The sequence below is a fragment of the Montipora capricornis genome, chromosome 12 (assembly GCF_036669925.1).
Source record: "Montipora capricornis isolate CH-2021 chromosome 12, ASM3666992v2, whole genome shotgun sequence".
Taxonomy (NCBI): domain Eukaryota; kingdom Metazoa; phylum Cnidaria; class Anthozoa; order Scleractinia; family Acroporidae; genus Montipora; species Montipora capricornis.
Window position 1 is genome coordinate 21,907,212 of NC_090894.1, and position 13,814 is coordinate 21,921,025.

A 13,814-nucleotide genomic window follows, 5' to 3' on the forward strand; every position below is an offset into this window, starting at 1 on the left:
TTACCTTTTCAGATTCAGCCAACACGGAGATATAAACTTAGATCTGATGATAAAGAACTACTGTTCATACCAAGATCTAAATCAAAATCAGGAGACCGTGCTTTTGCTATAGCCGGACCAAGAATATGGAACGATTTACCACTTGACATTAGACTATCGGCAAATTTGGAGACTTTTAAAAAAAATCTTAAGACTTATCTTTTTAAAAAGGCTTACTATTGACTCCTAATTGCATAATTGTCATGAACTTTTTTGATCAGTTTACATATATATTTTTTCTTTTCTTTTATGCATTTAGATTTATTTTATATATTTATAATTTTGTATCTATATGTACATATTTTTTGATGTTTTTATATCCACATCTTATGAATCAGTTTACTTTAGTTCGTAAGCATTACATTTATATATTTTGTAAATAGTATTATTATTTATTTGTCTTTTTTCATTGTAAAGCGCTTTAGAATATTTTATAGTTTAAGCGCTATATAAATTTATATATATTATTATTATTATTAAATATACTTGAAGTTATCTCAATTTCATAATCACAGAAAATAGTTATGCAGAATGAGTGAAAAAAGGAAGAAGCTAAGAGAGCCATCACAACGAAGCTTCTTGCGAAATGTGTAATGTCTGACACTATTTGTTTTGTCATACCCAGACCCAAGTGCGCTGTGCTGACGGCTCTGGTATATCACAGTCCTAGGTGTTGTGAAAAAAAAGTTATTTGGAAGATAACATGTTCAGTTTCTCTGACTTCAACTTAGTAGATTTAAATCGCCAGTCAACAATGGAGAGTTTCTTCTGTCCCATAAAAAGATAAGATTTAAGCTTATATGCACTGTACAAGCGTAAGTTTAACTGTTATGCTCTTTTATTACTATAACTTAGTATTATACTTACTTCAAGTGTAAGTATATTCTATTGAATAATTATAAATTGAATTTATGGCTTATGGTTTTTTTGGAAATCCAGGCTGGATGGGGGTTCTTTTTCCTTGGAAATTTAGGGGGGAGGGAAGTCTAATGCTTTTGGAAATCCGGGTGAGAAGGAGGGTTATAAAATATGCACATCCAGCAGGGGGTGCAGACTTTTTCTGGAACAGCCCATTCTTTAATAATGATACTTAGTAATGTACATTTTCTAAAAACCCAGGCTTGTCAAAAATTGTTGACAGCCAGGAACAAAATTAATCAACATTGATTTTTCTGTCTTGACCAGCCACTCTTTCACAATATTGACTAGCACATATTACATTTTCCTTATTTTTAACTTCCTTCTTTCCAAACATGGTAGTACCCAGGAAAAACTCCTGAAATCCTTGAAAACCAGTAACATAATTTTTATTGATTTCAAAAAGCTCATCAAAGGGAAGTACTAAATCGAATAATTGTTTACGATAGACTTGTTTGATCTATTTCTTTGTTTTGTTTATTTATTTACTTACCAGGCATCGTGTGTGTAGCATCTGTAAGAACTTCCTCCAAAGTACTTAATGTAACAGAAGCACCAAACCTGATGCCATCTGCAGTCTGCTCCACAGCATTCAGCTCTGGTATGTGAGTTGGTGCTATTAAGATTGGATAATCCTGGTTCTTGAACTTTGTTTCAATTCCTGTACAAAGTAATTAAAGAAAGTCCCCCAAATACTGAAGATCCTCAAGTAAGAATAGACAGCTGCATTTAACCTAAGTTACATGCAAGGACGGTGCCTACTATTGTTATTGCGCATACGTTCTGCGCATCTTCAGATACTTGGATTTCCTATCGCCGATGCCTACTAATGCAGGGATATTTTTTGCGCAGCTTAAAACTATCTGGAGAAAGTAGATCTTGGTATGTACTCTTGGTATCCAAAAAGAAAATTGGTGGTAATCATGCATGTTTGAGAGATAATTAAGCTTCAATTTGGGAAAGAATGCCATATATTGCTTTGTATTTTAAAGTTTTTTACAAATATTATTCATGAATTATCTTTGAAAAATGTGGGGTTACCCCCAATTTTTTTTTTGGGATTTTTTTGACACTTGTTAAGATCTACATTTCCTGCATAATCACACACCGGGGCAAAAATATCTTTGATTAGTAGGCACCGTCCTTAAACATAATGCTAACCTTTATCTTCAGTTGTGTGTAGTTATAAACTCAATGTTAGAAATACAACTAGCAAAGGCTTAGACTTAAAGGGACACAATGGTTTCGAAAATGGGAGTGCATCTAATTGAGTACACTTCAGGACGTAAGTGCTGTTCTTTGGGTTAGATTGTCCTCACATGAAAGATATTCATTTTATCTAGTGTCATGCTCAGGGTAGCAGAACAGTGACACCAGCCCAATAATTGGGGTAAAGGGTTGGGAAGTCTTCACTTAATTCTGGCCCCAGTTGTTCAAATGATGGATAGCGCTTTCCGCCGGATAAATCACTATCCACTGGATAAATCAATCGGTTTTGCAAGTGTTTATCTGCTGGATAGTGATTTATCTGGTGGATAGTGCGATATATCCACCTTTCGAACAACCGAGGCCTGATTTTCTAAGGTTGGCAGTTATACTGTATAGTAACCAGCATCAATAAAGACTGAAGAGAGGGGGCATTAGAGAGATTGTTTTCCACATAGACTATTTTTTTCCATAATGATACATGATTGTATAATATATTTTTAGGAAAATTGTAGATAAAAGGTGATACCAGCAAGTCTATGTGAAAAACAATCTCTCTATGCCCCCTCCCTCTCTTTAGTCTTTATTGTTCCTGGTTACTATGCAGTATACCTGCCAACCTTAGAAAATCAGATATGGAGATTTTCCAACCCTTTACCCCAATTCATGGGCTGGTGTCATATCTGCTACCCTGAGCATGACATTGGGCCTGATTTATGTTCATTAGAACCATTTCGAATTTAGATTTTCATATGCCTGGGTAAACGGTCATTTAATGACTGTTTTAATACAATATTACATCTTCCCAAAATGATTAATCCTACCTTCCAGTCCCAAATGTTTACAAAAATATTATTTTCCCCCATTGAAATGAAATCAAGATTACCTGATTTTGCAAGATTTTGTAACTAAAAATATCAGGAAATTAAGATTAGAACCAGGTCAGGTCTCATAGGTGTGTGTTGATTGCACAGGTAAGCTCAGGTGCTCATTTGGAATCAAGATCACCAAAGCAGGAGGGGACCCAAAAGTGTGGATAGAGTACAATAATTGTCTCTAGATCTAACTGTCACACTGGACAGTGCATGCAACGGTAGTACATGCAGCTTGAGAAACAGTTTAAATCATCTAAAGTGAACCAAGGGCATTTAGTTTAACCAACAAGCCTCTTCAAATAGAGTAAAATGAAAAAATAAACTCTTGTAATGACCTTGAGTACTCACCAATTTCAGTATTACCAATCACTAATTTAGCTTTTGGGTATTTCATTTTCAACTCTAGCAGCTCATTTAATGTTGCCGGCCTGATCCACGTTACAATATCACCTTTAACATACAAGCTCCTTGGCTTGGCAGCTTCTGGAAGCTAAAAAGAAGATAAATGACTTGTCTAGTAAGCTATATATTAAGTTTTACCATCCACAGCCCTAAAGCTACAAATTTGCTAGCCAACAACAAGGATAATATTATTCTTGGTTTTCATGTCACACAAGTATCATGCAAACAAAAAATAAAATCGCTTATCATTCAATAAATTAAGTCAAGAAATTGAAATATTGTAGAAGGGTAGGAAATAAACAGCATGTCAAAGTTTTAGGGCTGTGTGATATTCCAAAAGGGTACCACTCAAAATTATAGTGTTTAGTATGGAGACTCTATGTTGCAACTTGTGTCCCTCAGAGATAAAGGTAAAGGTACACCTTCTTTAACATCGGAAGTTCCTTAACCCTCTAGAGGGTATTCTCCAAGGAAGCCGCCGACGGTGAAGGACACCACCATGGTGGCCAGAAACCAATGGAAACATCTGGAGTTTACTTTGGCTCTCTCAAACATTTTTCTCTCTGCTTTAAACTTGAAAATACCTCCATTATTCTATTTAAGACACTTATCTTAACATATTGGTTATCCAGAACTCGAAAACACGTGGTGAATCAATATTTTCGTGTACATGACACCTTTCTCAGAAGCAATCCAGATGTCATGCATTGTAAGAAAATTTGAAATTCAAACTGCTCTATTTTTAAAAAAAAAGCATGCTACCGAGCTGAAAACAGGCCAGCAGATATATCTTTGAAATGTCTTTTACTCAATGAAGGTATTAATTAAACAAAAATTTTTAATTTTAGTTTTTTCTGACATGACGTGAAAACCAAGAATAACAAAAGATCTGAAATGACACTGTTCACTTGCATTCACGATTTTAAGAAAAGAAATTCATGATTAATTTAAATAATAATACATCACAAAGGACGTGGTAATGACAACAACATGGTCGCTGTGGCATCCTGTACACAAAACTTCCAGAGTTATTCAGCAACTGGTGTCAGTTTTAAGTTAGGTTTTTACAACGATTTTCACATAACATGTGAATTTTATTCCTTGCATTAGAAGATACAACTAATGTTCAAGTTAGAAGAGAAGAGTAAAGAAACACTTCAGCATGCTTTATGCATTTCACTACAGTGTCCTTGCACTTCTGGACACATTTTTTTTTCACAATGTTCCCCAAAAGATGCTGAAATCTCTCAGATTGAAGGTTACCATGAGTTCTGGTGGGAAAATGGCATCTTGAGTTGGGTCATATGGCGTAAATTCCTCAGCCTTGAACAAACTTTCACAGCCCTGTAAAATACCAAAAAAAAAGACAATTCTGTATTCTATCTCTATGTCAATATCCTCTCAGCTGTCCATATTGATCAGTATTCTAGTGGGAAAGTAATGTAACATATTATCTTGATGGGACTAGATGACGTAATGTCTATGTACATGTACAAGTAGGTTGTATGGTGGTGTAATATCTGCAATGTTTGTAAGATGATTAAATTAAATTTTTTAAAATGGATTCTAGTAATCATAAAATAAAGATATTATCATAAATAACAAATTCATCACTTTGTTCAAGTCCCAAGTATACAGTGCTCCACTTCACATGAAATTAAAAAATTCAAGATACATGTAGCGCAAATGTCAATGTTTTTTTGTTGCCTTGGAAAACCAGGTTAGTCGAAGAAAAACTTCTTGAAGCAGAGTAGACAACCAAAAAACTCAATCCACACGATGCTGAGCATAGGATTCCATCCCGGGCCACAATGGTGGGAGGCAAGCGTTCTCACCTCTGCTCCAGTCCTGCTCCAACAGTGATGGTTGAGGAGGCTGTTACCTTGTCTCAGCTCAAAAGAAAATTGTTCTCTTATTGGTGACTGTACGAGTGGTGTCCCCAGTGTTGCATTGTGCTGAGAGCTTGAGTGAAACGTTACATGCCACAACTTTATAATGAACATTGCTCCTTATTACATGTCAGGGGCCACAGAGAGGGGGGGGGGGGGGGGCTGAGGCTCTCTGCCCCCCCCCCTCTCTGTGGCCCCTGTTTCCTACAATGTTGTTTTCTCCTAAACCTCTCCCCCCTTCCCTCACACTTCTGTGATCCTTACCCGAACCTTCCCCCTCCCCCCCCCCCACATTCAAATGTACTCCAAGGCCCCTGCATATAATTTATTAGGTTATGATCAATTTTCAAAACTCACCTTTCCTTCACCATTCAGCGTGGTGTGATTATAACTGAATCCATTTTGGTTCAATTCAGCACAGAAGCCATTTATCCCCTTTCCACAGCATTCCTTTAAAAAGTACCAATATAACTTTAAGGTAAATAGTGTATTAGACCTGTGAAACTCAGTTTATTAAATTAAGATGGACTCAAAAAATTAATGTGACATTTAAAGTGCTACTATGTACAACCAAAAAAAATTATTCTCAAAACTATCATGTTAACTAAACACTAAGTGAACCAAGTGTTAAGTTCTGATTTTAAAAAGACACCTGTTTATGTTAACTGGAATTTTCTTATTTATTGGTCCCCCATTACTAACTTTAAAATCTTGAGAGAGCTGGGTCGAGGAGAAAATGACATCAGAGACTCAATAGTTTAAGAATGCAATGCATGTGTACAGCACAGAATTAATGTGCAGCACGGGAGTTTTGGGCTTTCAGACTTTTAAATTCATGTTTTGCATATAAAATATGTTGCTGAAATTTTAAGCTGGTTTGTAAATGACATCACTTTTCCCTAGATCCAACCCTCTGAGGTCCAATTGGTTAGTTTTGAACCTGAGTTAGAGTAATGGCAGGCCGTGAAATCCAAAACTTACAGTCAAAATAAACACGCTTTGGATAAAAATCAAAGCTCAAAATTTTGTCAGTAAGGAGTTAAGCGAACACACTTTCAAAACCTGAAGAAAAAAAGGAAATTTTTTTTGATCATAGTAGCGCTTTAAATCAAGCAGCTTGTAGTTTATGCCAAGCCAAGTAATTCAGCTTTCTCACACAAACAATAATAAAATTATTGAGACTTACATAACTTGAGTATGACAAAATTAAATTGGCACAACATTTTTTAGACAGCAAAACAGCTGTATTTTGTGCTGGTCAAATGCGGCGTCATCAAGCAAGCGAGCAAGCCTAGGGTGAAATCGAAGAGTGAGACTGGGGAAAGCGTATTTGACCAGCGCAAAAATACAGCTGTTTTGCAGTCTACCGGTAATTTGAGTTTGACAACAACAATAAACTTAGCCTGAACCAGGAACTAACAAAACCTAATTTTAAAAAAAATTAAGAAAAAGGCCACTACTATAATTATTATTAGCCATCAACAACTCCATCGCTTTATCTACAGCATTACTTACAAGTCTTAACCTACTGACTCCTGAGGGTTCCCCATTGACAAGTAAAATCTACTGGCATTAGACAGAATAAAATACTCTGGCCTCAGACAGAGTAAAATACTAAGTATGGCCAGTTTAGGCTGGTTTAGGGGTGAAAGGGTTGAATAGGGTAACTGGGAATTAATCTTTTTTCACTTCTCTGACCTAAATTGAAACAAGCAGTACCTTTGTAAATGTTTTAAAACCTTCTAGAATAGGTCGATAGCCGGTGCAACGACATAAGTTTCCTGAAATAGACAAAGGAGTGAATGCCAATTACAGAGTATCTAGAAATAGACATAGCTAGGCACACTTGATACTTTTTTTAAAAGGTGATAAAGTGTCCTTTTGAATCTGGACACAAGTGATATTACAGTTGAAGAGAAAATAATTATTGCTTTATCAAAATCAACATGCATGCAAATACTTGATGCATAACATTACCCCACAAAATAACATTCTCAAAAAACAAATCAATTGGATGAAGAGAGGAAAGGCAAAAGGTCTCTTTTGTCCTTCAACATACCTTCAAATGCACTTTCCATTTCTGGGTGAGTTGGTACAGGGTTGTTCCTTAAGAGGGTATACATGGACATCACAATCCCTGGGGTACAGAATCCACACTGAGAGCCATGGGATTTGGCAATGCGTTCCTTTATAAGATAAATGCATGGTCAACTCAGACAGTATGTTACAGTCCCAGGGCTAATAATAATTAACAACTGCATCGCTAAGTGGAGGTTGGGTGTCCAAAACATCCTGGAGCTTCCACTATTGGCAGCCAGCTCCAAGATGGAGACAGCACCCATGGCTGGCAAAACATGACTACCCAGAAATGAACCCCCAGGCAGCAGAGAAGATAGGCACCCGTCACACTGATAAAAAGTGGAAAGTAGAGGGGGGGGGGAGAGGGGAAAAACTGCTAAACGCTCCACACAACATGCTCCTTCTTCCTGCCACCCCAAAAAATAAGCTCTACAACCCAAAGCACAAGGAATCAGATGCACATGCAAATAAAATTATTACAAAACAACTGACAAGAACTGACCAAAGCCACTCCTAGTTGTTAACTCTGTTGCATTAATGCATTTAACTTCATTTTATATTAATATTATTTGAATAATTAATCAATAATGTTATAGAGTGTTTTCACTCACATCAGTAACCTTGTTTTTACACCAAAACAAAGGAAAATGTTCCCATGATATAAAACAGAGCTCAATACCCAGAGGATTAGTTGGGTATACCAATATGGCCGTCAAAAACAATCTAGATATAATTATATATACGGCCTCCTTCCTCAAATCACCCCAAACTACATGCAAATATCAACAGTAGTTGCACACACAACTCATCACTACACAATACTTATCACATGTTTGGAAGTTCATTAAAAAGCTGTGCCCAGATCTCAAGTTTGGTCCTACTCAAGACCAGGACAGTTTTTATGCTTTAGTTAATGGACTGACCAAGGCTGGTGAATTTAAGTATTTTTGTGGTTTTGTTTACAATATAGAAGGCTTGCGATGCACTCCTTATACATAAGACAATGTTGTTCTTAAACTGTAAACTATTCTCCACTTAACCGTTACTGATCGATTCTACTCCGGATCCCTATCACACCATAACGATAATTACATTGAAATTAAAGCTGATTTAACACCACACAACCTGAATAGAAAACTGGAGCAAAGAATCATTGTCCCTGGTAAATGTAGAGGGAGAGTTAATGTACCATGGGAATCACTTTATTGTGACAGCAAGATTAATGAATTACAGGGTCTTGACCAATCAAATTCAGGGAATCAATTGGTTTCCTGATTGCTAACAAATTTATTTCTTTAATCACATGAACCCCATTGCTTAACAATTTCTTGATTCCTTTTTGCGAACAAATGACATACATCACTTAATACCTGGACTGGATGCAGGGCAGTCTTAGTGCTACCAATTCCCTCCACTGTAGTAACAGCCATCCCATCCACTGCACACAATGGCATCAGACAACCATTTGCAGAAAAGTGTATTTATCAGAGTTAAGATAATTCTTTGTATCCAAAATAATTTCCTCTTCATTGTATTTCTATATTTTTTTTTTTCAAAGTATTTAACCTAGCTTTTTTTGAGAACTCATCTTTCCAATATTACATCTTTAGAGATGTTTGTAAGTCATGCAATACAGCTCAATTGTGACTACTAAGTAGTTTGTCTGTCTACCTATCCATTAACCTATCTAATAATAATAATAATAATAATAATAATAATAGTAATAGTAATGATAATAATAATAAACAACTGCGTCGCTAAGTGGAGGTTGGGTGGCTGAGCCATCCTGGAGCTTCCACTATTGGCAGCCAGCTCCAAGATGGAGACTACACCAATGGCTGGCCAAACCTGACAAACCAGCCATGAGTCCCCACGCCCTCAAAAAGACAGGCACCCATCACACTGATAAACAGTGGAAAGTAGAGGGGGAAAGGGAGAGAGGGAAAAAATGCTCTTAACGCTCCACACAAAATGCTTCTACTTCCCACCATACCAATGAATAAGCTGTATCACACAAAGCACGAGGAAGAATTATCCAACGCATCTGCAAATAAACAAAATCACTGACCACAATTGACTGCAGTCACTCCTAGTTGTTAACTCAATTAAACTGCATTTGACCTCATTAATAATATTTATAATAATAAGTAATTACCGGTAAGTGTAAACTGCATTTTTAATTTAGCACTGGGGCACTAATTCAGAAATCAATGTTAAGAAATCATATCAACTCAACTCATATCAAATGGTAGGTTGGTTTTTGAAGAAAGGGAAAAGCCAGAGTACCCAGAGAAAAACCTCTCTGAGTAGAGTAGAGAACCAACAAACTCAAACTCAACCAAGTTCATGTGTCACTAAGTCTGGGAATTGAACCTGGACCACATTGGACAGAGGCTCTAGGCTCTCAGGGATTATATAGAGTTTAAGCTGGACACTTGTTTTTCTAGCATTTGCTTGAATTGAAACTAAATGGGTTGCAGAGTCCCTTCCTCTTCCCAACTTATCTAGGAAGATCGAAGTACCTGTGCTCGCAGGGGGGTATATATTTAGAGGACTATACTAATTTTTGAAAAGGATACTTAATCTTTTTCTTATCATGATCATACTTGGAAATCATGACAGTGCAAGCACCACAACCTCCCTCGCTACATCCAAGCTTTGAACCCGTCAAACCCACTGACTAAATGTCAAGGATTAATAACTGTCCAACTGTTTGGTACATAGTGAGTCAGAAAAGTCAGTTTGCATTATTGTGTTTACTAAAATCTCATTTTTCATTGGTGCATTGTATTTATTAACTAATCAGCAAAAATGAGCATAAAGTATGAATAATTCATACTCGATTCATTACATAGCCCCAGTCTCAGTCCTTCATAAAATTTAAGTAAGGAGACGGTAACACATAACAGGAAATTCTGATAACCTAGTGGCCCTCAAGCTATATATGAATATTGCAAAACCAAGCCAAGCTTAAAGAAGCTTGAAAAGGGTTTTTTGACCACGTGGGGAATACCGGTAGATCCCAAGATAATTACCCATGCAAAAAGTGTGAGCTAAAATTCCCAAAATAAGGCTTGTTCTGTTTAGTGAGTGCCAGTAGTTCGTAATAATTATTAAGGTTTAATTTTTCTTTCACATTATCAAGAAAACTTAAAAGGTAGAATTTTTACTTCATCTTCTTACAGTTTTTTCAGGAAATAGCTCATCCAAGTTCTATTGTATAGCTTTTTCCTTTATCACATTATGCTTTGATGGAATGTAAGACATTTCAGAAAATACTCATCAAATTGTTTCTTGCTCAAGACATAATTTTCTAAAAAACGGAATTTAATGGATAAAAGTTAGGGCCTGTTAGGCCTAACTTGGACCTAAATTCGGACATGTTGCCATGGCAGCAGTTAGGGCCTGGCAGGCACCCTTAAAAAAACTTTCAAGCAAAATAACAAAATCAAGCCTTTGTGATAGGACTGACAGTGTTCTTATCTTTACCAATGACCATCCACTAATAATCATGAAAACCCTTTCAAGCCTCCTTAATTTATACCTGTTGAAAGCGGCCCCATTTATGCGCAAAATCATCTGGCATCAGACAGAGTAAAATCTATACTGGTAACTTACACTCTCACTCAGAGTTCTCGAGTGGACCTACAATTGTAGATGTTGTTATTAAAGGTGTCAAGTACTAGTGATGTTCAATCCCTTGTGACCATGGGGTGATCCAGAGCATAGTGTAAGTCTCAAAGGTGCAAAACAATGCATGAGGCACCACAACTTGGACAACTGCCTTCATCTCTTCCACGAATAGACCATTTTCGAATTCCCATGGCTGGACTGGATCTAGCGTGAAATGGAGGCTAATGAGGGCAAATATTAACTTGCCTGCATTAGCCTCCATTTCACGCTAGATCCAGTCCAGCCGTGAGAATTAGAAAATGGTCTATTGAGTAGAGGAAGAGTCTCCTTTGTATATATATTGCACCAGTCATTTGAAACTCCTGGTCCCACCCTCAGGCATAAGTGGGGGAATGCGGGGACATTCACTTCACTCTCAATCTATTTTGGTGCCCAGGTGTCACAGTCCCCGCATATGGAATGCAGTGAAATGCACGCCCATAAAACCAAAGAACAAAGCGCACATAACAATACCTAATCAAATCGTGCGCTAATCAGAATAACATTGGTTCTTTTGTCTTCCGCCATTTTGGTCCGGTATATTCGCCTCTTGCATCGAGCAAAAAACAATATATAGCTTTAATACAGAAATACCACCGATGTCAAAACTGAATTCTCACGCTTTGACTGACATTGGTCTTTAAAAAACAAATGTTTGGCAACGCAACAAGCAACATTTCAATCAAAACAATCAAAGCATCGTCGCATTTAATTTAAAACATAACTGGAGTAAAATCAAATCGTGCGCATTCAATCAAAGGATACAATGATTTCGCAAATAATGAAGTAAAGTCATTTCAGGCTGAGCATTTTGCTCCGCTACCTTTAAAAGAAATCAAAACGCCGATAAAACCTTCAAGCGTGGAGATGTTACGTTTGCATAATTGCTGACCTTCGGCTATCAGTTGGTGATCAAACGGCGCGACCTCGCGATCTTATAGGACCTTGGCTAAATGGGCACTCACTCGATAGTCCGTAAGAAAAACTCACCCTCTTTCCATTAACAAAAAAGAGTATCTCTCCTCTTGTTGAAGAAGGCATTTTCTAAAGTCAAACTTCAAGCAGTTGGGGCATTGCTAAAAGTGACTCACTGATCCTAACTGGGGTCCGGCCCACTTGGAAAAGCTCCGTCTGGTCTGCACTGGACTGGACTTGGAACTGGACTGATGAGAATGACGGAATTTGGGCCATAGTTTATTTTTTCCTTGGGAGGAGGAAAATTACGCGGCCAAGCCGCGAGGGGCGAAGCGCCGAGAGGAAAGAAATAATTTTCGTCCTCCACCGTTGATTTGCAATCGCTGAGCGTTCTCTCCGACCTTGAAAAAAAAATTCCTCTGGCACCCAGGGTAGGATTTGCCCGGCTAGTATTGACAATAAACGGTTTTCACTAACTATTACTCTGTCAGGGTGGTTCTAAATAAGGGCGCGTTCGATTGACCCTATTCCGGAATAAGAATGCGTGGAGTGATGATTAAAACGGTATGTTTGGCGCGTTTCGAAGCAGCAAGGATGATAAAAATATGTTTAAAATAGCGTTTTAGCAGATGACAATTTTAATGTGAATCTCCGTAAAAACGAAGGATTTCTAACTTATATTCCATATATTCCTATTCCGGAATACGGTCAATCGAACGAAACCCTAAGTTCCCTATGGTTCCCTATCCGCTTTACAAGTCGGTTAGAAAAAGGTTTTCGACTGCAAAACGCTACGCAGAATGGACCGCGACTCACGGCATTAATTCTTAAATAAGTGCGCGACGTCCAATCAGGGGCACCCAACGAGAATATAGTTCAAAACCACTTAGACATAGCATTGTTAAACGTATTTTAGCATTTAAACGGTAGATAGAGGCATATTTTTATCCCCTAAAAATTTTTCATCTGTTCGGATTTCCTAGCTAAAGTCTAGTGATCCGAAAATTATAGGGATCAAAACTTACCTTTTCGAAAATTTCAGTCAGAAAAAAGGCTCCCGAAAATTCTAGGTGACCTTTTTAGGGCAAAAATCCGTTAAAAATGGGCAATTATACCATCTTTTAGATGTTCGAAAATCCTAGGACAGACAAGCAAGCAAGAAATTTACAACAAATGTTTCGAAAATTCTAGATCTCAAATCTTCCGAACAGATATTTTCCGAAAATTGTGTTGGGTGCCCCCGTGCAATAACCCATTCACTCTTTTTAAAGGAAATATTTAACATAGTTTCAGACGTAGTGGTCCACCTCTTTCAATCAGGCTATTTTAGGCAGCTTCTGCAGGTACCGGAGCACAAATTACGTAAAACAAAAGAAACAAAAGACAGAAAACAAAACAACTCCAAATAAAGACTAATCCCAAGCGACCAAAAACACAATGCTTTCCGGTACCTGCAGAAAGACCCCTATTTTACAGGTGCTTCGTCCAATTCATAGCCGCAAATTCTTCCCTCTCAAGTTAAGGATGCATATTAAATTTATGACAAAAGAAAACAACTTAGTGATAGGCAGGGTGTTTAATCAATCACAGCACCCGTAATCTCGGCTCTCGAATTAGAAAGGAAACAAAAACACGTTTGTTTTGTTACGTTTTTGATACGTTTAATTAACTTTTTCAAGTACCTTCCTGCAGGTTGTTTAGCAATCTTGTCTTTCACTTCGACGACGATCTTAGCTCTCCAAATTCTTTTTCCTTCTTTAGCGAACCAGCGAACAAGAACAATCCTTTAGGTCTATCACCTGCACAGTCTGCATATATT

The 13,814-nt window shown here is 37.3% G+C and overlaps 1 protein-coding gene across 1 annotated transcript in view; it reads right to left on the reverse strand.

Annotated features, from left to right (window-relative positions):
- The window catches only part of LOC138026795 (xanthine dehydrogenase/oxidase-like), a 34,838-nt gene extending 25,926 nt beyond the window's left edge, over nucleotides 1–8,912 (reverse strand). The window contains exons 1-7 of the mRNA XM_068874246.1: nucleotides 8,779–8,912; nucleotides 7,389–7,515; nucleotides 7,049–7,110; nucleotides 5,687–5,779; nucleotides 4,704–4,784; nucleotides 3,387–3,528; nucleotides 1,451–1,618 (exon numbers count right to left, since the gene is read on the reverse strand). Of these exons, the coding sequence (XP_068730347.1) occupies nucleotides 1,451–1,618; nucleotides 3,387–3,528; nucleotides 4,704–4,784; nucleotides 5,687–5,779; nucleotides 7,049–7,110; nucleotides 7,389–7,515; nucleotides 8,779–8,862 (757 nt within the window). The 5' untranslated portion in view covers nucleotides 8,863–8,912. The remainder of the gene's footprint in view (nucleotides 1–1,450; nucleotides 1,619–3,386; nucleotides 3,529–4,703; nucleotides 4,785–5,686; nucleotides 5,780–7,048; nucleotides 7,111–7,388; nucleotides 7,516–8,778) is intronic.
- Nucleotides 8,913–13,814: the final 4,902 nt, after the last annotated feature.